This window comes from Carcharhinus amblyrhynchos, chromosome 6, assembly GCF_965287045.1.
Source record: "Carcharhinus amblyrhynchos chromosome 6, sCarAmb.v2.hapA, whole genome shotgun sequence".
NCBI lineage: Eukaryota > Metazoa > Chordata > Chondrichthyes > Carcharhiniformes > Carcharhinidae > Carcharhinus > Carcharhinus amblyrhynchos.
In genome coordinates this window covers 92,547,575-92,567,308 of record NC_137329.1, presented here as the reverse complement: position 1 = coordinate 92,567,308, position 19,734 = coordinate 92,547,575, and the positions used below count along the sequence as shown (strand labels likewise).

The window sequence follows — 19,734 nt, the reverse complement described above, 5'->3', positions numbered from 1 at the left end:
CAAGGTTCAGTTTCAAAGGAGTAATTAATTGGAAGCCTGTTTGAGGAGGTTGGGCTCAACTTGCTTCCAACTCCTAGGTTTCTTTCTGTCACATCTCTGAGCCTCCCGCTGATGTGCTACTCAAAACAGACAAAAATATAATGCCTCCTTATTCTGCCAGTGCCAAGAAAGCAAAAAGCTTGGCATAGTGAATAAGAGGGATTTTAAAAATGAAACGTTTTTAGTCTGTTTAGTCTGTTATTTCCTCTAGGACGCGGGAGGAGCAAAACCTGGTGGCCTATCCTCACAATGGGAAGATTTATTTCTGTACATCCCGGGAGGTGCCTCCTGACCACGAGTTACTGTTTTATTACACCAGGGATTACGCAAGGCAACTTGGTAAGTGGACTGGGTCAGTTTTACCATTCATTTGTTCTAGATTTACTTAATTACTCTGGATAGTTCAAGAAGCAATAGCCAAACCTCAAGCATTTGTGCAGCTATTTAATACCAGCTTATTCCAATCTAAAGGAATTTTTGGTATTACGCATAGATAGCAGTAGTTATTACCCATACTCAACAGCAGATGTGAAATCTCTCCATTAGGTACCCCATTGGGCTTCTAGTACAATGTAATAATTCTGCACGGAACATGGATATATACTTGGGCAGCGAGCATGCAAGTGTTTTAGGAGCCATTTTTCTGTTTACTGGTCAAAATCTTTATGTATAGGAACTAGGAGCCATATTTCAAAATCTCTAGACCAAAGACTGAAATTAGAAACAATGTGGTTATTTCTTATTATGTTTAGAAATATTTACTGTTTATTCCTTTTTATTTGTTCATCTTTAATTATCCTCCAATTCAATTTATATAACAGCTGGGAAATTCTATTTAGCAAGGATTGCAAAGTCTGCAACACGATTCTGTTGTTATCACTGTACGTAGCCATACAGTTTGGCATCGCTAGGAATTAGAAGTTGGCATTATGTCTTCAAAGTTTTGAGTTTTTTGATGTTTACTTGGGCAATAGGACTTATGTAATTTCTGAAAATGTATGCTGCTGTACAAAAGTCCCTGTTGTCCATGATCTACTACTTTGTGAAATTCACGGGAGTGTCGTGGGGGTATAGGGTAGATATTTGGAGTTATGTTATTTCCTCTTTTATTTGTTCAAAGCTATGATAGGGCCCCTAATTAAGATGGTTGTAAGAGTAAAAAGAAAATTATTTTTATTCCTTTCTCTAAAGTTTTGGTGGATGGAGTGAAATTTGGAAAAAAGGATGTGGTCTGCTTCAGTGGAATGAATTGAAAAGCAGAAAATTATTTAATTGGAGAAACTGAATGCTGCAGTAGAGGGATCTAAGTGTCCTGTACAAAATGTTAGCACGCAAGTAATTAGGAAGGCAAATGGAATATTGATCTGCATTACAATGAACAGGGAGTATAAAACTAGGCAAGTCTTACTACAGCTAAGACCACAAAATTCCTGAAATTTTGGTGGTCTTATTTGAGGAGGAATATACTTATAATAGAGGCAGTTGAGTGTATTAGATAATTCCTGGAATGAAAGGGTTGTCTTATGAAGAAATGTCGAGCAGGTTGGTCTTACGCTCGTTTGAGTTTAGAGAAATGAGAAGTGAAATACATTAGACTCTGAAAGACAGGATAGATGCAAAGAGGATGTTGTTCTTCGGGAGGGAACTCAGAGGTAGGGGGGCACAGTTTCAAAATAAGGGGTTTCCCATTAAAGATGGAGATGAGGAGGAATTTCTTCTCTCAGCTGGTTGTTAATCTTTGGAATTATCAACTTCAGAGAGCAGTGGAAGCTGACTCATTGAATATTTATTCAAGGCTGGGTGAGATAGATTATTGATCTACAAATGATTTGAGTGTTATGGGGGTCAGGAAGGAAAGGAAGGCCACAATGAAATCAACCATGGTCTTACTAAGTGACAGAGCAAGCATGAAGGGCCAAATGGCCTACTACTGCTTCTTATTACAAAAACACGTCTCTTTATAGCTCTGTACCAGATGTAGAGGAGTGGAATATGTACATATGTGCATTTATTTTGTTGAAGGAGTTCCAGAACATCCAGATGTGCACATGTGTCACTGTGGGAAAGCATACGGCACATACAGTGAGCTGAAGTCGCATCTGAGCAGCCATGGACAGAGCCGAGAAAGGAAATGGAAGTGCTCCATTTGCCCAAGAGCATTCACCTCCTCTACCAAACTGAATGTTCACATGATGGGGCACATGGGGATGAAACCACACAAGTGTGAGTTCTGTAGTAAGGCATTCAGTGATCCCAGCAACCTGCGAACTCACCTCAAAATCCACACAGGTAGGTCTACTATTCTCAGCTTCAGCTAAATTTACCACCAGTCATTGCAACTGATCAAGGACATTTATTTACAATAAACATTTTTTCCTGTAATTTACCCTGCACCCAGAGCAAGGATAATACCGGAAGCAAAAAAATAGTTTTCCTATTTCAGTGAATGTTTTTCACCACATAAAACTGGCGAACTTCCATCTGGGCCTTATTCATTGAAACTTCACAGCTTGGAATAATTAACTTTGTTACATAGATAAATCTCTAAACCCAACCTCTGTAGTTAGCACAGAATATTACCAGGAATCAGGTGCCAAATAATGAAAGCAGATCATCTGGTTATCACATTACTTTTTGTGGGTGCAAATTGCCCACCTTGTTTCCTAGGTTATGACAATGACTACATTGTTGGCTGTAAAGAGGTGTGAACATTCTGTGGTCATGAAAGGTGCTATACAAATATATCCTTTTATATCTAGCTAATTTGAGCATATAATCTATGATAATGGTTCCAATGAATGTTGAAAGTCCAACAATTTACCCTCAACTAATACCACCAAACAAAAGACTGAGCATCGGTCTCATTACTTTGTATTCTGCTGTACTGCCTGGATTTTTAAAATTTATTCATTCGTGGGATGTCAGTATCAATAGCAAGATCAGCATTTATTGGCATCCTAATTGCCCATGAGAAGGTGATGATGTGGTCCATGTGGTATGGGTACACGCACAGTGCTGTTAAGGATTTCCAGGATTTTGACCCAGGAACTGAATGAACAGCAACATATTTCCAAGTCACAATGGTGTGTGCCTTGGAAAGAAATTTGCGGGTGATGGTGTCTCCATGAATCTGCTGTCCTTTGAGGTGTTTGGAAGGTGCTGCCAGAGGAGCCTTGATGAGTTGTTGCAGTGCGTCTTGTAGATGGTACACACTGCAGCCGCTGTGGGGGTGGATGGATTACCAATCAAGTGGGGTTGCTTTGTCTTAGATGATGTCAAGCTTCATGAGTGTTGTAGGAGTTGCATTGATCCAGGCGAGTGGAGAATATTCCATCATATTCCTGACTTGTTCCTTATAGATAGTTGACAGGCTTTGGGAAGTCAGGAAGTGAGTTACTCTCCACAGAATTCCTGGCATCTGACCTGCTGTCATATCCACAGTATTTATATGGTTGTTCCAGTCAGTTTCTGTTCAGTGGTAACCCACAGGATTTTGATAGTTGGTGAATTCAGCAATGGTAATGTCACTGGATGTCACGGGTTAGATTCTTATTGGAGTGGGTCATTGCCTGGTATGTGTGTGGCACAATGTTACTTGCCACTTATCATCCCAAGTCTGAATGTTATCCAGGTCTTGCTGCATATACAGACTGCTTCAGTATCTCAGGAGTTGTGAATAGTGTTGAACATTGTTTACTGATGATTGCACATCCACATTTCTGATCGTACCTTGGAGGGAACCACATTTGCCCACATAGCAATAATTAATCGTTGAAGTATTTGCTTCTGAAAAATGCTATAAGGTGCTGCAAAAACAGCTTGCATTTATGTGATGCCTTTAATGTGAAAAAGACCCTTCTGAGATTTGTGAAGACGTAAATGTCTAACCGTAAGGGCAGAATGACATAAACATTTAGTCTAACTGATGGATTTAAAGAAAAAATGAAGTTGTGTGTGGTGAGGGTTAAGGAAGGAAGTTTCAGAGCAAGTGGTTGCAGTGTGGAGATGGGAGCTGGTAGATTTGTATGACTGGAAAAGGTTTTAGTGATGGAGGGGATAAGTCCAGGAAGGGATTTAAACACAAGGATGAGAATTTTAAATTGCAGGCATTGGGGATGTAGAAGCCATTACAGGTCACCAAGACCATTCACTGGGCAAGTGGGAAATGTAGGATAGGTTAATTATGGCACATTTGGTATGAGTTGAAGTTGAAAGTCTTTGGTACACAGATGGCCAGCTATTAGAGTAGCCGAGTCCAGGGGTGACCGAGGCATGACTCAAAGTTTCAGGAAGTAAATATAAGTTTACCCTTCCTTTGAACTGAAACATAAGAAAAGTAATGGGATATTAACAAAAATAAATGTAAGTGGCTTATATCCTGAATAACTAACTAAAATATATTTCATCTATTTACATTCACTTCCAGGTCAAAAGAATTACCGCTGTGAAATGTGTGACAAGTCTTTTACCCAGAAGGCTCACCTGGCTTCCCACATGATAATCCACACCGGAGAGAAGAACCTGAAATGTGATTATTGTGAGAAGATGTTCATGCGGCGGCAGGATCTCCGGCAGCATGTGCTGACCCACACACAGTAAGTCACCTATTAGCTGGTTGAAATGTGGTTCTTCTTCCCTGTTAGTTTTGAGCATTTGGTAAGGGTATTTGCAGAATCTAGTGTATCAATTATATATAAACTGAATCAATACATACTCTCTAGAACAGTGTTTCCCAAACTTTTCCACCCACAAAACTCTTTTGACCTTCCAAGAGTACTGACAGAATTATAAATTATTCTTATTATGCTGAAGCGTTATTAGTTGTTTTTGAACAATAGGCATAAACATACAAAATCAAATTGAGAAAAGCCTTTTCCATTTCTGACATGTATACATGAACCATAATTATTATTTTTTAAACTTCTTCAGCAAATAGTTAAATCTTACCTTTTTTGCAAATATACTGGGCGGAGTGTTGCCACTTCATTTGCTTACAAACTTGTCTAATATTAGAAGTGCTGCTGAAGAACTGGATTCTCATATTAGACACGCACACAGATTCACACCCAAAAGAAGCACACACACCCATAGCTCTTGTCCCATACCCCGAGTCAGCCTGCCCTACCCTTGATTTGTCTTCCCCTCCCGCCTCGTGGCTGTGGCCTACCTCGCTCCATTTGCTCCACCTTCACTCTCACCCTGGCCTTTCAGTACTGTCTTTGTTGGCTGTTTCCTGCTCATCCAATCAGAAGCTAGCTTCTCAGTGCCTTGGCTGCTGATAGGCTGTCTAATGCATCTATCAGTAGCCAGTGCAGTGTGAAGTCTATCTTTGATTAGACAAGCTGGAAAGACAGCTTCTTTCAAAATAAAAACTGCCACATCTACGGTGGAACCCCTGGATGAATCCTACAGAATTTCTGGGTTCCACAGGGCAGTTTATACTGTTAACCAGCGGTGCACAATTTATACTTTTCTTGAAAGTAGCAAAAGCTCCTGGGAAAATATATTATGATCCTCTTAGTCACTATATTTCAAAACAAATGCTTAATATTTTACACTGAGAAATTACTAAATACAATTTTGTTCTATGTGTGTAGTGTTACTTTGAAACATGAGCTTCTCGCACCATCACATTTGTAATTTCTGGATTTATTGCATTATTATTTGGGCATGTTACAAAATTGCAAGTCTTACAATTAACTAGATATCTGCCAATTAACATACACTTCCCAATACAATATAATTATTGAGCTAATATTAATTAACTGTAGCTGAATCAATTATCTATGGTTACATTTTAAAAGATGACAAGTCACATATTCATTGAACTCAATAACAATCCTGTGTGTCAAAGGCTTTTAAGAAGTAGCATAAACAGCAAAAACTTGTTAATTTACACCATACTATCAGCAGTGTGGGATTGGTCATGTAATTTTTCCCACGCTCCTAGTCCATAGAATAATAGAATCCCTACAGTATAGAAGGAAGGCATTCAGCACATCAAGTCTGCACTGATCACAATCCCATCCAGGCCCTATTCCCGTAACCCCACATATTTACCCTGCTAATCCCTAGACACTGGGGTCAATTTAGCATGACCAATCAACCTAACCCACTCATCTTTGAACTGTGAGAGGAAACCAGAGAACCCAGAGGAAACCTACGCAGACTTGGGGAGAATGTGCAAACTCCACACAGACAGTGACCTGAAACCGGAATTGAACCCGGGTACCTGGCACTATGAGGCAGCAGTGCTAACCACTGTGCCTTCCAGTCAGTAATATTTGTATAGTTAGACAATAATTTACCATGAGATGTTCATAAGAAGATTTCACATTTATTAACATACATCTTCAAAATGTTGCAAACAGACTCGTCTAAACTTTAAATAATTATTTCCCTTCAGTATTTACCAAGGAGATAGAACAGGTGGACATGACATTGAATGCTGAGTTGAGTAATGAGATGAATGCATTTAAAATTAAGCAGCTTCGATTGTTGGGCCTAGCACTCAACCCTGAGGATCCCCTGCTGTGATACTCTGGATTGAAATATTGGCCTCCAACAACCACAACCGTCTTTTTCTGTGCACGGTATGATTCCAATCAAAGAAATGTGCCCCCCCGCCCCCCCCCCAAATCCCATTGATTTTAATCTTGCTAGGGCCCCTTGATGTCACACACTGTCAAATGCTGCCTTAATGTTGAGGGCAGCTCTTTTGTCTATGTTGGGACTGAGGCTGCAAAGAGTTAATGCCAGAAATGCATGGGATACATATCAGGAAAGGATTACAGGCTGGCTATCTTTTTTGCTTGAAAAAAGGCTGAAGGGTGATCTGATTTTAAAATCATCTATTATGAATAGTTTTAATAGAGTGGATACAAAGAGTGGATGTAGACTCAATGTTTCCTCTTGCAGGGATGAGCATAACTCGAATATATCAATACCAGATAGTCACAAGTAGAACTTGCTACCACAGGAACTGGCTGAAGGGAATACTGTAAATGGATTTGAGGGAGATGGCAGATTAAATGAAAAAAATGGAGGAATAGCTTGTTTCTCTACTTCTTTATCCTGTGTAATGTAATTCTGTTTGTTCTACAAGTAGCAATGAGATGAACACACAATGTTTTTGATGTTGCTAGAAGAGTCTTGCTCTTCCTTGAGTAGTGCCATGAATTATTTCAGCCAAAAGACACCAGTTGGGATTTAGCGATGTTCCTTCAGTGCTGCACAGAGATGTCAATCTAGATTATATGATCATGCCACTGGAATGCGGCTTGAACACACACTAAGGCAAGAATACTGTCACTGAGCCCACACTGACACCTGCACTAGGTTCACCTCAAAAGGATTAAAATCAGTGTCAACTGATTTCTTGACAGGGGTAGGTAGATCAGCCCTAAACGTAATGACAGAATTATTGCTCACTCATGCAGGTTGCTATAGATTTCAATCATGGGGAAAACTCTACAAGTAGGTTAGCTTAAATAATATTGTTAATGGGTATTTTAGGTCATCATTGAAGATTAGGGGTGGAGGAACTTTGATTTTACATATAACCATATATGGTATCTACTAAAAAGAGTGCAAATTAAAAAGCATCCTTTTTAAAGAATTGTTTTTATATGTTTTTGTGCAGAGAACGACAAATCAAGTGTCCAAATTGTGACAAGCTCTTCTGGAGGACCACTCACTTAAAGAAACATCTCAACTCACATGAAGGAAGGAGGGATTTCATTTGTGAGAAATGCTCAAAAGCATACTTGACAAAATATCACTTGACTAGACATTTAAAGATTTGTAAAGGTTCCAAGACATGCCTGCCTATGCAAGATCTGGAGGAAGAGGAAGTAGATAGTGAGGATGAAGAACTGTTGCAATCTAGTGCTGGGACTTGCCAGTTGAACAATGAAGATTACACCACAGAAGACAGTGCTCAGTAGTAGTAATTGCAAATTACTTCAGTGGTTGTCTAACAAGAGCAAAGCACATGGGGCTGAAAACTTAAGCAAGAACTTGTTCATGGACCAAATGCAGTTTTCATCGTCTGAGTTAATGGGTGCCATCTGAAAGGTTACAGAATTCTAAATGATTGGCATTAAGAGTCTGAAGTCCATCTTCCCTGAACTAAAAAGTGCACCTAATGCAGAACTGAAGACAGTGCAGCATGAAGCAAGAGTGGATGAGCAGAGCAGCAATGTAGCAGTAAAGTTTGTATCAAGCAGTCTGTTACTGCTGAATATGAAACAGATTATAAATGGTCAGATTCTAAAATAAGTTCTCAAACAAGGTCAATTCTTTGATTATGTATATGTGTCCAGATGAGTGTCTTCTCATTTCTATATAGAATCATTGAAACATTTTTGAGATTGACCAGTAAGATTACTGCCCTGAGTGAACCCACAGATGCCAGCTTTCAAGAGATTTTGCATTCTCTGCCACATGGACAAAGAGAGTAGTTACTTGCTGTCCTGTGGTTATTGCTGCTGTGGGATTTGGAGCATAGCTCCTTGCAGCCCATTAATGGAGATATCAAGGATAAATGAAGGGCTTGTATATTCAAGTTAAATCAGCACAATTTACTGTTTTAACCCAGTGAAGGACAAATATGTGCCAGTATCACAGTCAATATCTTGTATAGGAGCTGATTCTCTGTCTTAATATTTTAGAAATTAACTGTTCACTGTAAAAGAGCTTTCCATATGCACACTAGAAGATAAATATTACATGGCATGTGAAGCAGTCCCACACTTTTCTAACTGTAACTGAACAGTGAGAAGCTTCAGGAGATTGTAAATCTCAATTTGTGGAGCTGCCTCATAATTATTTAGTTCTTGTGACTGTGTAATGGCTTAAGACAAAATGCATGCTTATCAATAGGTAGGCAGTGGATGGGCAGGCAGAAAGGTTGTTAGCCAAAAGAGAAAACACTGGAAAATCTCAGCAGGTCTGACAGCATCTGTAAGGAGAGAAAAGAGCTGATGTTGCGAGGCCAGATGACCCTTTGTCAAAGCAACCTAATCCTAACTTTGACAAAGGGTATCTGGACTCGCAACATCAGCTCTTTTCTCTCCTTACAGGTGCTGCCAGACCTGCTGAGATTTTCCAGCATTTTCTCAGACTCCAGCATGCACAGTAATTTGCTTTTATCTGGATTGTTAGCCAAACTGGACATAATAGCCTATGCAGTTGTGTAATATATTGTAAATTTTTCTGTAATATATTTTCCTTTATGCTCCATTCAAACTAATATATGAATTGGAATGTAGCATTGTTTTTATGTTAAAGGCAAAATAAATAATCTTGTTTCAACATTTTGCCTTCCAAAACTGATCTACAAAAAAGCCAAATAAACCAGTTTCTGGTACCAGAAGTCTTTTTTTCTTGGTATTTCTTTCAAAATTAGCTGGTCAAACAAAGTTGCTAACCATGTGGGGAACCATGCAGACTGTGAATCTATGTAGGCTGAACTGTCATACAAATCCTTTCAGCAGTGGGCTTTATACAATTGTACTTGTATAAGATATGGTGATTGCTCCCAGAGAGTTCACAGCTAAAAGTGTTCCATTCAAAATCAGTAATAATGATGAAGTTTGGCCTTTAAGTGAAAATGTAGTGGGGACAAGTGGTTATTCTCCTAAACTCAAAACTCAAGTTGCTAAACTCAAATGCTTTAGGTGATTAGGAAAAGTATTCAAGCTTGATGCACTGGAAGATATTTTATCCTGCAAAAATATTTTTTAGCAATTGTATTATAGTTTGGGCAGAAATGTCTCCCCTGGATTCCAATCTAAGCCTTATTGATGGAAAGCTCCTTTGGATAACGGTGATCATTTCTGGAGAGCATAAGATCAGGGCACTAAACTGTAATGTCTAAGATCATGTAATGTCTATAATTGGAACTAGAAGTACAGATCACATCCCTTTAAGCTGGTGTATTCACACAAACGTGATGGTTGATGTAAGAGCTGTCAAGACTTGCAGACCAGACCTCCTGTCCAGCTGGCTGGTATCCTCAAGTTACCAGGCTACCCACCAACCTGAGTCAGTGGGTAGCTTGGCCTATGACAGCAAGAAGACCAGGATCAACTTCAGCATTGGGAGCAAGTAAAATGGCCAAAAAATAATTTAATAAAGCACTCCTTTTACAGCCTCCCACTACCAGCAAAAGGGCTGTAGAAAGATTTGTCAAGTTTATTTAACTGAGCACTTGCCTTAGTGTTGAGCAATTCTTTGCTCAACAATCACCATTTTTGGTTCCCTGTCATCAGATGAGTGATTTTCTCTCAGCCTAGTAAGTGCTTCTGAATTCTTCCTATCACATTAATACTGCTATGACATTGGGTTCAGGTGATTTCTAAACTATTACCTCTTTTTAAGACGATATGAAACAAACAGGCAATTGAAGTGATTGGGCTTGTATTCAGATAGTTACAATATTGAAGGTGAGTTTGACATTCAAGGCAGTAAGATTTATTCTGTATGCAAGTGCTTCTTGAAAGACATATTGTAAAACTTTTACACATTCCGACATTTTAGTTTACCCCTCCCCCCATTTATTAAAAATGGTTACCTAGTTTTACTACTGTTCTTAAAGCCATAACCAATACAGCATTAATTACCATAATCTGAGTTAAAATTAAATGAACTCCTACCTCCCTAATTACATGGAAAGTTATTTTGTTGGGTAAAACAATAGTTAATTGAAAATATTCACTGTAGTAATAAAGGTAAAGTCACATAGTTCCAAATAACTGGAGGCTGCTCTCTTTTAAAGGGGGAAGAGCTAACTGGTGGTGATTATAATATGGAGGTACCAGCGTTGGACTTGGGTAAACACAGTTAGAAGTCTCACAACACCAGGTTAAAGTCCAACAGGTTTATTTGGTTGCACAAGCCACTAGCTTTCGAAACTAGCTGTTCCTTCGTCAGGTAGCCCATCTGACGAAGGAAGAGCCAGTTCTGAAAGCTAGTGGCGTTTGCTACAAACAAACCTGTTGTACTTCAACCTGGTGTTGCGAGACTTCTTACTGGTGGTGGTTATAACTAGAGGATCACCCCACGTCAGGTGAAAGGCAAGCCTTCGTGAATAACCTCAGTTGGTACAGGAACTGAATCCATGCTGGTGGCCTTGCTCTACGTCACAAACCAGCTGCCCAGCCAACTGAGCTAAACCAGCTCCCAAGACAGTTATGCAATTGGTGTATGCTTTATTAAGTAATAGTTCTAGTTAAGTGAATTCCTACTTTTAATGGCCAGAGGTATAGAATAAATCACTAGGGAGAGCACTAAACAAGTTTCCAATTGCATCTCCTGCTGCCCCAACATCCAGACCAAAAGCAAAGAATTAACCAAAGTAATTATCAGAGAGCACTAATTTTGACATAGTACATAGGACTGCTTTGTACAGTGCCAAAATCACAACTAAAAATCCAAGGAAAGAAATTGCACAAAGGATGATCGTTCAGGTAATATATATATTTATTACAATTTATTTTACAATAAGGTGGTTTCTCCAAGTTCAGATAAATTTCCCCAGAAATGTCCACAAAGGAATCACTGTGGAAGAAAAATACAAACCAATGTTAAAGCATTCAAGTTTTAAGAACTACAAATATTTACAAGAAAAATCTCCTGTTGCTTAATGGCTCAGCAGGTAAGTGACTGTTTAATGCATTACTGGGACATGCAGATCAGAAAGATTCAGGGTTTGATTCCTACCACGGCTATTAGCTCAGTTCTACACTTTTGCTAGGTGGGGCAACTGGAAAGGAAAAAAACAAAAGAGATTGGCAGTGACTTTGCTCTTTGCTGGAAGATGTTCATCTGAATGCAGGGTGAGGACAGGATCAAACTTCATGGTGGGCTCATCACAATTAAATAGACTTCTGTCACTCAGACAGGAATAATGATACTGCAGAACTGACTCCCAGGGAAACAAACCCTTGCATCAGTTATCACCGCAAGAAGTCTCACAACACCAGGTTAAAGTCCAACAGGTTTATTTGGTAGCAAAAGCCACTAGCTTTTGGAGTGTTGCTCCTTTGTCAGGTAAGTGGAGTTCTGTTCACAAACAAGGCATATACAGACAAACTCAATTTACAAAATAATGGTTGGAACGTGAATATTTACAGGTAATCAAGTCTTATAGATACAGATGTGAGTGGACAATGTCAGTTATCACTGACAGGATATACAACAAAATAATATGGATAAAAACCTACAGTACTTATGAGTCTCAATCTCCTAGAAATAACAACACACAAGGCCAATTGCCAAGATAACACTGACATTAAAGGAAGGTAGGTGACTAATTTATTGAATAGTGGAAGACTATCTGACAAAACAGTCGGATTTTGCTTAAAATGACAAAGGATGCTCCTGCGTGGAAGTATCTGTGCTTGTCATTAAGGGCAATGGTTCTAGCATATGATTACTCTAGTCAATGAGGGCTCTCTTAGAAGCTCCTAAAAATCTCTCGGCTTTTGGCCACCTGCCATAATACCATCTTATGTGGCTTGGTATCAAATTTTGCTTTATAATATTCCTGTGAAATTTTATGTTAAAGAAACTATATAAACACAAGTGGTTGTTGCAGGTACTTTGCCAACTCTGCAAGTACAGACTGTAGATCCATTATACTCACCATTTCAGGAAAGCTATTCAGGTTACTCTTCATCAATTGGAGGGATACCAAGCTCCTCATCAGTCCATTTGGAGGGATCAGGATAAGGAAAATGACCCTGTTATAAAATGTTAGTTATTACTAAATGGAGCAGGATGCAATACCTTAAACATAATCTTCTCTCAAAATCATACATCCAGAAAGAAAGGGTAGATTGTTGTTACACCTTGTTTACTTCTACTGTAATCATAGACAAATAATTAAAGATCAACAGAAAACAAAACTAAACGCTGAAAATGTAAGCTTTTTTGTAATCTTTTAAAACAGACAACATTTCAGGAATATTTTGCTCTCTAGAAACAGGCAATGGTGACTGTGTACTTTTATTTATGTGCACATTATTTACTTTATATGGATCAAAAACAGAAAATGCTGGATAATCTCAGCAGTTCTGACAGCAACTGTGGAAAGAGAACAGAACTCACGTTTCAAATATGGATGACTCATCAGAGCAAAGAGTCATCCAGACCTGAAATGTTAACTGTGTTTCTCTCTCCACAGATGCTGTCAGACCTCCTGAGATTTTCCAATATTTTCTGTTTTTGTTTGATTCCAGTGTTTATATTTCATAAAATGTATAGATGTATTCAGTCAGAACTGTGGGAAGCTAGCTGTTTTAATTTTTATAACATTTTGTACAGTGTATTTGTATTAACATTTACTCACGGGATGAATTATGCTGAGGTCTCAGGTTTTACTTGTGTTGGGACATCTTACAATGTTACAACATGCCGAGACCAGCACATACATTCAGAGCACTGTGATCAACTAACCTTGGCAGCGACCACTAACTTGTGTACAGTGTATGATCAGACATCAGAACCAATTACTGTTGGCCACCTCTGCAACTGTGTTTAATTAACCAATGAACATGAATAGTTCTCTGAAATAATGTATAATAACGACTAAGAAAGAGAATAATAAGACAGAAGGAACTCCTAATAAATCGTACGATTGTTCCAGACCACGAGGTGTCAGTGAATTCTTGAACCTAACAGAACTCTGCTTTCAACAGTCTCTACTTTTATCCCTCTGATAAGGCATGGAGGCATCTATTCCTTTATCTAAAGTAGTTTTGGCTGTAATTTTGTGCCACTTGTTGAATGTGAACTGTGTCAAGAGGTAGGATCAAATGGAATTTTAAGTCTACCAAAACTTCAAATTTCTCTCAATTTCTACATCAGAATGACAAATACTACCATAATGAGAAGATTATTGAACTCTACTGCATGTGTCCTAGCTGGCACCAGGTCTCGTTTGCCCATCACTTCTATGCACTCTGGCCTACACTGGCTCCTGCTTCAACAATGCCTCAATTTGAAAACAATATATATTTTTAAAAATCCTTAATAATCTAACCCCTTCCCATCACTGTAAACTCTTCCAGCTTCACAAGCCTCAGATCTCTACGTTCCTCCAAATCTGGCCTTTTGCACCTTCCTAATTTTAACTTCCCAACTGGCAACAGTATCACCAGGCCAAAGGGTTGGATTCTCTCACTTTGAGACCCATCTTGTTGACCAAACTTTTGATCATCTGTCCGAACAAGTCCTGACATGGTTCAGTGTCAAGGGTTGTTTAATAGCTCTCCTGTGATTCACATGTTTTCCTGCAATAACAATGATATATAAATACAAGTTGTTGTTTGAATTGAATAATATAGCTCTGAAGATGACCTTGATAGTCCGTCTATACTACTGGTTCTTTTGAACAGCACTTCAGTTAGTCTCAATCTCCCACTCTTTCCTCATATCCCTGCAATTCTCTTCTCTTTTGAGTATTTATCAAATTCCCTTCAGAATGTTACTATTGATTCTAGATCTACCACGCTCTCAGCCGGTACTTTCCAAATCCTAGTCATTCTGGCTAAGTCTGTGCCCTCATGTCATCAACACTTATGCAATAGGAAACAGATTCTCTTCATTTATTCTATCTAATCCCTCATAACTTTGTACAGATCTATCAAATTTCTTCTTAACCTTCTTTGTTCTCAAAAAGAAAATCCCCAGCTTCTCCAATTTATCCCTGTAACTGAAGCCCCTTATTCCTAGAACAAATTCAGGTAAAGCTCTTCTGTATCCTCTCCAAAACTTTAGTGTCCTTCATAAAATGTAACACACAGAATTGAACACAATACTTCAGCTGGGGCCTGAGCCAGTGTTTTACGCAAGTTTAGTCCAAGGTCTGAAATGCTTTCTTAACTGTTTTGTTAACATTGAAGGTGGCAGGACATACTATGTGCACCAACACCCCAGGGGTCTCTGTTTTGCACCCTTTTAAAACTTGTATTGTCACTCTAATATACAAAACAAAACTTCAACATAGTGTGGAAGAAAAAACAATCCCCAACTGAATAAGTTAGGAGCTCAGATGTCTTCCATTTGCTTTGAATATCCTTAAATTGATAATGAGTTACAGTACTAGTTAGACATACAGTCTGGAATAACATTGAAGTACTAGAACTGAGAAAATAAATTTTTACAGAACCATCCCTTAAACAATTGGCAAATTGATGGTGAATATTAAGAGCCAGGCAAGGTTTAATTCTTCATCTTTTCCTAAGATGTGAAATGAAAATCAGAACACTAGAAGTTCACTAAGTACTCACAAAGACTGCATCAGGATCATGCCATAGGTGCCAGAAAATCCAGAACCACATAAAAGCACTGAGAAACTCCGACTGCAGTACTTGATTTTTGGTCAATTGTGGATACTGTCGATATTGAGGTTCAATGTGGGGCCCACCACCAGCTCTGGAAAAGGAGGGAGTAAGACAGGCATATGTTAGAAAATGTATATTGTCATGGATTGAAACGTAATTAATTAACATTCTGAGGAAGGGCAATAAACCCAAGTAAAATTTCCAAGGAATGATCAAATTTCATCAAACCACAGGAGAACCTCAATTATGTTCTTAGTCACCATAAAGGTGGGGAATCCTTTGGCAGATAATCGAGGCTGCAGAGCAGTGCAAAAGATTACACCAACCAAACATTCAGGGTACAATAATGTCTCTAAGACAGCTTTCTTTTCGAATATTTTAAGCTGACAAAAGATTTGAAAAGCAACAACAGACAAGAAAGGCTACAAGGGCCTTTCTGCTCACCTGAACAGGCCAATCAGCTCACGTTTCACTGATCCCTGCAGTATTGTCTGCCACCACCCACGTAAATTCAAAGGAGTAAAGTGAATTCAAATCAAGAGTAAAACTGAAGGGAATATTCCAGGACTTCAGTTTATTATTGTAACCGATACAATTTCAGAGCAGCATGTTGGCATAGTGGTTGGCACTGCTCTCTCACAGCATCACTGCACGACTATCTGCCATTTAACTAGCCTATTTTCTTTAATAGGCCATTCAAACAAGTTATTCAATATTCATAAACGTCCAAGAAAATAAACAAAATACTGGTTTGGTCTAAGTTGTACTTAACCTTGCATCTGGAATTCTGTTCTGGCCTTCCTATCAAAGGAAAATTGTACAATTATTAAAAGGGAATCTAGAGGAAATCTACATTATTGATTTCTGATCTACTAGGAAAGCGGATCAATCCTGTGGCATTATCTTCTGCAGAACAGTGAGGGAGTGGTGGTGGAAGCAGGAAATTGGGGGCGGCCTGATTTTCAAAAGAGACCATATGATTTTCTCAGATGTGAAGATTTTACACTCAGGGAAGTTCTTTAACATCTGGTACAGAATCCAATCACAAGGTGGACAAGAGTTCAATGTTAAAGAAGTGCAATTTAATAGGGTGACCAATTTGTGGAATGAACAGTTAGGATGATGAAACAAATTTACACGGAGTTTATTTTTAAAGGACCTGGATTCATCCATTAATAAAGTGGGTCCAAGGCCATCAATTCTAGAATTAGGAAGGAAAATGATCAATGGTTAGAAGGACCAATGGCCTCTTATGCTAAGCAATGCTGTGCTGTATCACATTTCTTATAACAACAGTGACTACACCAATTTCATTAACTGAAAAATGCATAGGAACATCCTGAGGTGGCAAAAGACACTATGTAAATGCAAGTTTTTATTTTGCTCGAAATGCCCTTACAAAATTATACTTTATCCATAAAATTTGCAAAAGTACATTTTGTAAATGCCAATCTGAACTGTATGTAAGCTGAAACCTCTCCCCTTCGTCCAGGGGTCAATAACCTGGGGGCATAGATTTAAGGTAAGGAGCAGGAAATTTACAAGGGATTTGATGGAAATCTTTTTCATCCAGAGGGTGGTGGGAATCTGGTACTGTCTGCCCTGAGAGGGTGGCCATGATGTGGAGATGCCAGATGTGGATTCAGCAAGAAGTGAGTCATCTATGAAGGGACAATGGTCCAAAAGTTTGTGATCCCAAATAAATCTGTTGGACTTTAACCGTGTGTTGTGCGACTTCTTACTGAAAGGGTAGTGGGGGCAAGAACCCTCAGAACATTTTAAGAAGCATTTAGATGAGCACTTGAAACATCATGGCATATAAGGCTACAGACCAAGTGCTGGAAAACTGGATTAGAATAGATGGTTGGCACAAACATGGACCAAAAGGTACTCTTTGTGCTGTAAAGCTCTACAACTCTGACATACAATTCAATTTTTTTTTCAATCCAGTGCATGGAATTGAAATGCCATTCCACATAATTACAATCTATATTTACAATGGACATTGCACATCATATTTTCTGGTAAATGGAGCCTGGAGAGGTTTTCCAAAGGTTCCAGACCCATGGTGTATTATTTTGGAAAGGTTTCAAACTGTGATATTGCCCCAATAGTCTTTGCAGCAACTGCACTTGTGTATCCCTCAGTACACAGTCCTGGACCTTGAAAACATCAGACTGAAACCCTCAATCATGGGCTGCTCTTTGCAGTGAACATGGCACATTTCAGGCAGACCAAAGAGTGTGTTAAGTTGATGCTGTGCACCCCTGACAATACAGCATAGAGCAGTGTCCTGCATTACAAAACAGCCCAGGATGAAACACAACTAAAGCTACTATGTATCTGCAAGGGCACATTACAGAAGGAATTGGGCAACAATCTTCCCCACTGCTGCCACAAGGACAACATATAATACTGCTGAGGTTCCAGATGTCATCAGGATCTGACAGGGAAGGTATTTCTTACCAACAGCCCAAATTACATTTGAGAGTTCTGTCATAGCCTTTTAATCTGTTCACTGAACCATCCAACATGATCTGGTCAGCACAGTGGTTAGCACCCAGGATCCGACTTCAATTCCAGCCTTGGGTCACTGCCTGTGTAGAATTTACCCATTCTTCACATGTCTGAGAGGGTTCAGCTGGGTTTCCTGCCACAGTTCAAAAACATGCAGCCAAAAGAGAAAATGCTGGGAAATCTCAGGAGGTCTGGCAAGTAATGTCAGCAGGCCTTTGACTAAGAGCCATATGGACTGGAAACATGAGCTCTTTTCTCTCCTTACAGATGCTGTCAGACATGCTGAGATTTCCCACATCTTCTCTTTTGGTTTCAGATTCCAGCATCCACAGTAATTTGCTTTTATTCATAGATGTGCGAGTTAGGTTGATTGGCTATGCCAAATTGATCCTAGTGTCAGCAGGTTTAGTAGGACAAATATGGTGGGGTTACAAGAATAGGATCTGGGTGGGATTGTGGTCAATACAGATTCAATGGGCCGAAAGGCCTCCTTCTGCAAGGTAGGGATTCAATGATCCACATCTCATTTACCTACAGGGCCCTGAGACCATCATGTCTCTCTTACACTGCTCATCACAGGAGTTCTGCACAAACTTTTCTACAAGAGACAAATGCTCCAACTGAATGAAGGGTTCTGTGACCATATGGCCCGACCCACCCTGTACAACACATCCCGAAAATCGGGAGCTTATGCAGCTATAATAAAGTCGCAGACCCTTACCAGAATTCCCACCTCTCTTACTCACACCTCCCCCTCGTCACTGGTGACCTGTTTGCATCCACTCGGTGCAGCTGGAGAGCTGACACTCACCTCCTTACCGGAACTTTCCCTGAACTGCGGCCCTGCAGTAACCGGGAGCCGCTCCGCAGCACCAACCGCAGCGCCCTGACAGAGGACATCGCGTCCGCTCCCCCAACCCTCGCCCGTCACTGCACCATATCGCAGTAACAACAGCCCCTATTGGATAACAGCAGCCCGGCAGCAACAGCGTCTCTCATTGGGTTATAGTCAGTAACGGGGACCTCGATTGGACGAGATTTGGCGACCCGCTTCTAGCCCGTCAAGGGGGGGCGGGGCCCGCTGGTGGGGCGGGGGGGGTTGCTGATGGGCGGTGCTTATTGGTGGGCGGCTTGTTGATGGGGCGGGGTTTGTTGCAGTGGGCTTGTTATTATGGGGTTTGTTGTTAGGGGCGTGGCTTGTTGCTAGAGGTTGTTTCTAGGGCGTGGCTTGTTGCTAGGGACAAGGCTTCTCACCACTTACATTCATATTCTGGAAGATAGAGTTGAGGGCATGGTTCTATATTTGCAGATGATACAAAGATGTGTAGAGAGGCAGGTAGTGTTGTGGAAGTTGGGAGGCTGCAGAACGACCTGGACAGGTTAGGAGACTGGGCAAAGAAGCAGCAGGTGGAATACAATGTGGAAAAATGTGAGGTTATGCAATTCGATAGGAAGAATAGAGGCGTAGACTATTTTCTAAATAATCCAAAGCACAAAGGAACTTGGCAGTCCTTGTTCAAGATTCTCTTTAGGTTAACGTGCAGGTGCAGTCAGAACGAAGGGAGGCAAATGCATTCATGTCGAGAGGACTAGAATACAAAAACTGGGATGCGTTTCTGTATAAGGCTGTGGTCAGACCCCATTTGGAGTATTGCGAAAAGTTTTGGGCTCCAGACCTTAGGAAGATGTGCTGGCCTTGGAGGGGGTCCAGAGGAGGTTCACAAGAATGATCCCAGGAATGAAGGGTTTATCATATGAGGAGTGGCTGAGGAGTCTGGTCCTTAGAAGGATGAGGGGGGATCCAATTGAAACTTACAGAAAACTGAGA

The 19,734-nt window shown here is 39.9% G+C and overlaps 2 protein-coding genes across 5 annotated transcripts in view; one reads left to right on the top strand and one right to left on the bottom strand.

Moving 5' to 3' along the window:
• prdm4 (PR domain containing 4) overlaps positions 1-10,941 on the top strand; it is a 30,273-nt gene extending 19,332 nt beyond the window's left edge. For all 4 annotated transcript variants that reach the window (XM_080190961.1, XM_080190965.1, XM_080190962.1 and 1 more), the window contains exons 9-12: positions 251-378; positions 2,062-2,328; positions 4,466-4,634; positions 7,682-10,941. In XM_080190961.1, coding sequence (XP_080047087.1) covers positions 251-378; positions 2,062-2,328; positions 4,466-4,634; positions 7,682-7,985 — 868 coding nt within the window. In that variant the 3' untranslated portion in view covers positions 7,986-10,941. The remainder of the gene's footprint in view (positions 1-250; positions 379-2,061; positions 2,329-4,465; positions 4,635-7,681) is intronic.
• Positions 10,942-11,499: 558 nt separating this feature from the next.
• Positions 11,500-18,847, bottom strand: ndufb2 (NADH:ubiquinone oxidoreductase subunit B2). Its single transcript, XM_080191700.1, has 4 exons — positions 18,718-18,847; positions 15,336-15,480; positions 12,689-12,785; positions 11,500-11,601 (listed from the first exon to the last, which is right to left on the bottom strand). The coding sequence occupies exons 1-3, from the start codon at positions 18,804-18,806 to the stop codon at positions 12,711-12,713; spliced, it is 309 nt and encodes a 102-aa protein (XP_080047826.1). The 5' UTR covers positions 18,807-18,847; the 3' UTR covers positions 11,500-11,601; positions 12,689-12,710.
• Positions 18,848-19,734: the final 887 nt, after the last annotated feature.

Bases quoted from the DNA above. Each gene is read 5' to 3' on its own strand.
- ndufb2 (XM_080191700.1), bottom strand. From the start codon at position 18,806: ATGTCCTCTGTCAGGGCGCTGCGGTTGGTGCTGCGGAGCGGCTCCCGG. The intron at 15,481-18,717 runs GTGAGTGTCAGC...CTCCTTTTCCAG, and splicing joins GGGAAAGTTCCGGTAAGGAG to AGCTGGTGGTGGGCCCCACA. The intron at 12,786-15,335 runs GTGAGTACTTAG...ATTTTATAACAG, and splicing joins ATGATCCTGATGCAGTCTTT to GGTCATTTTCCTTATCCTGA.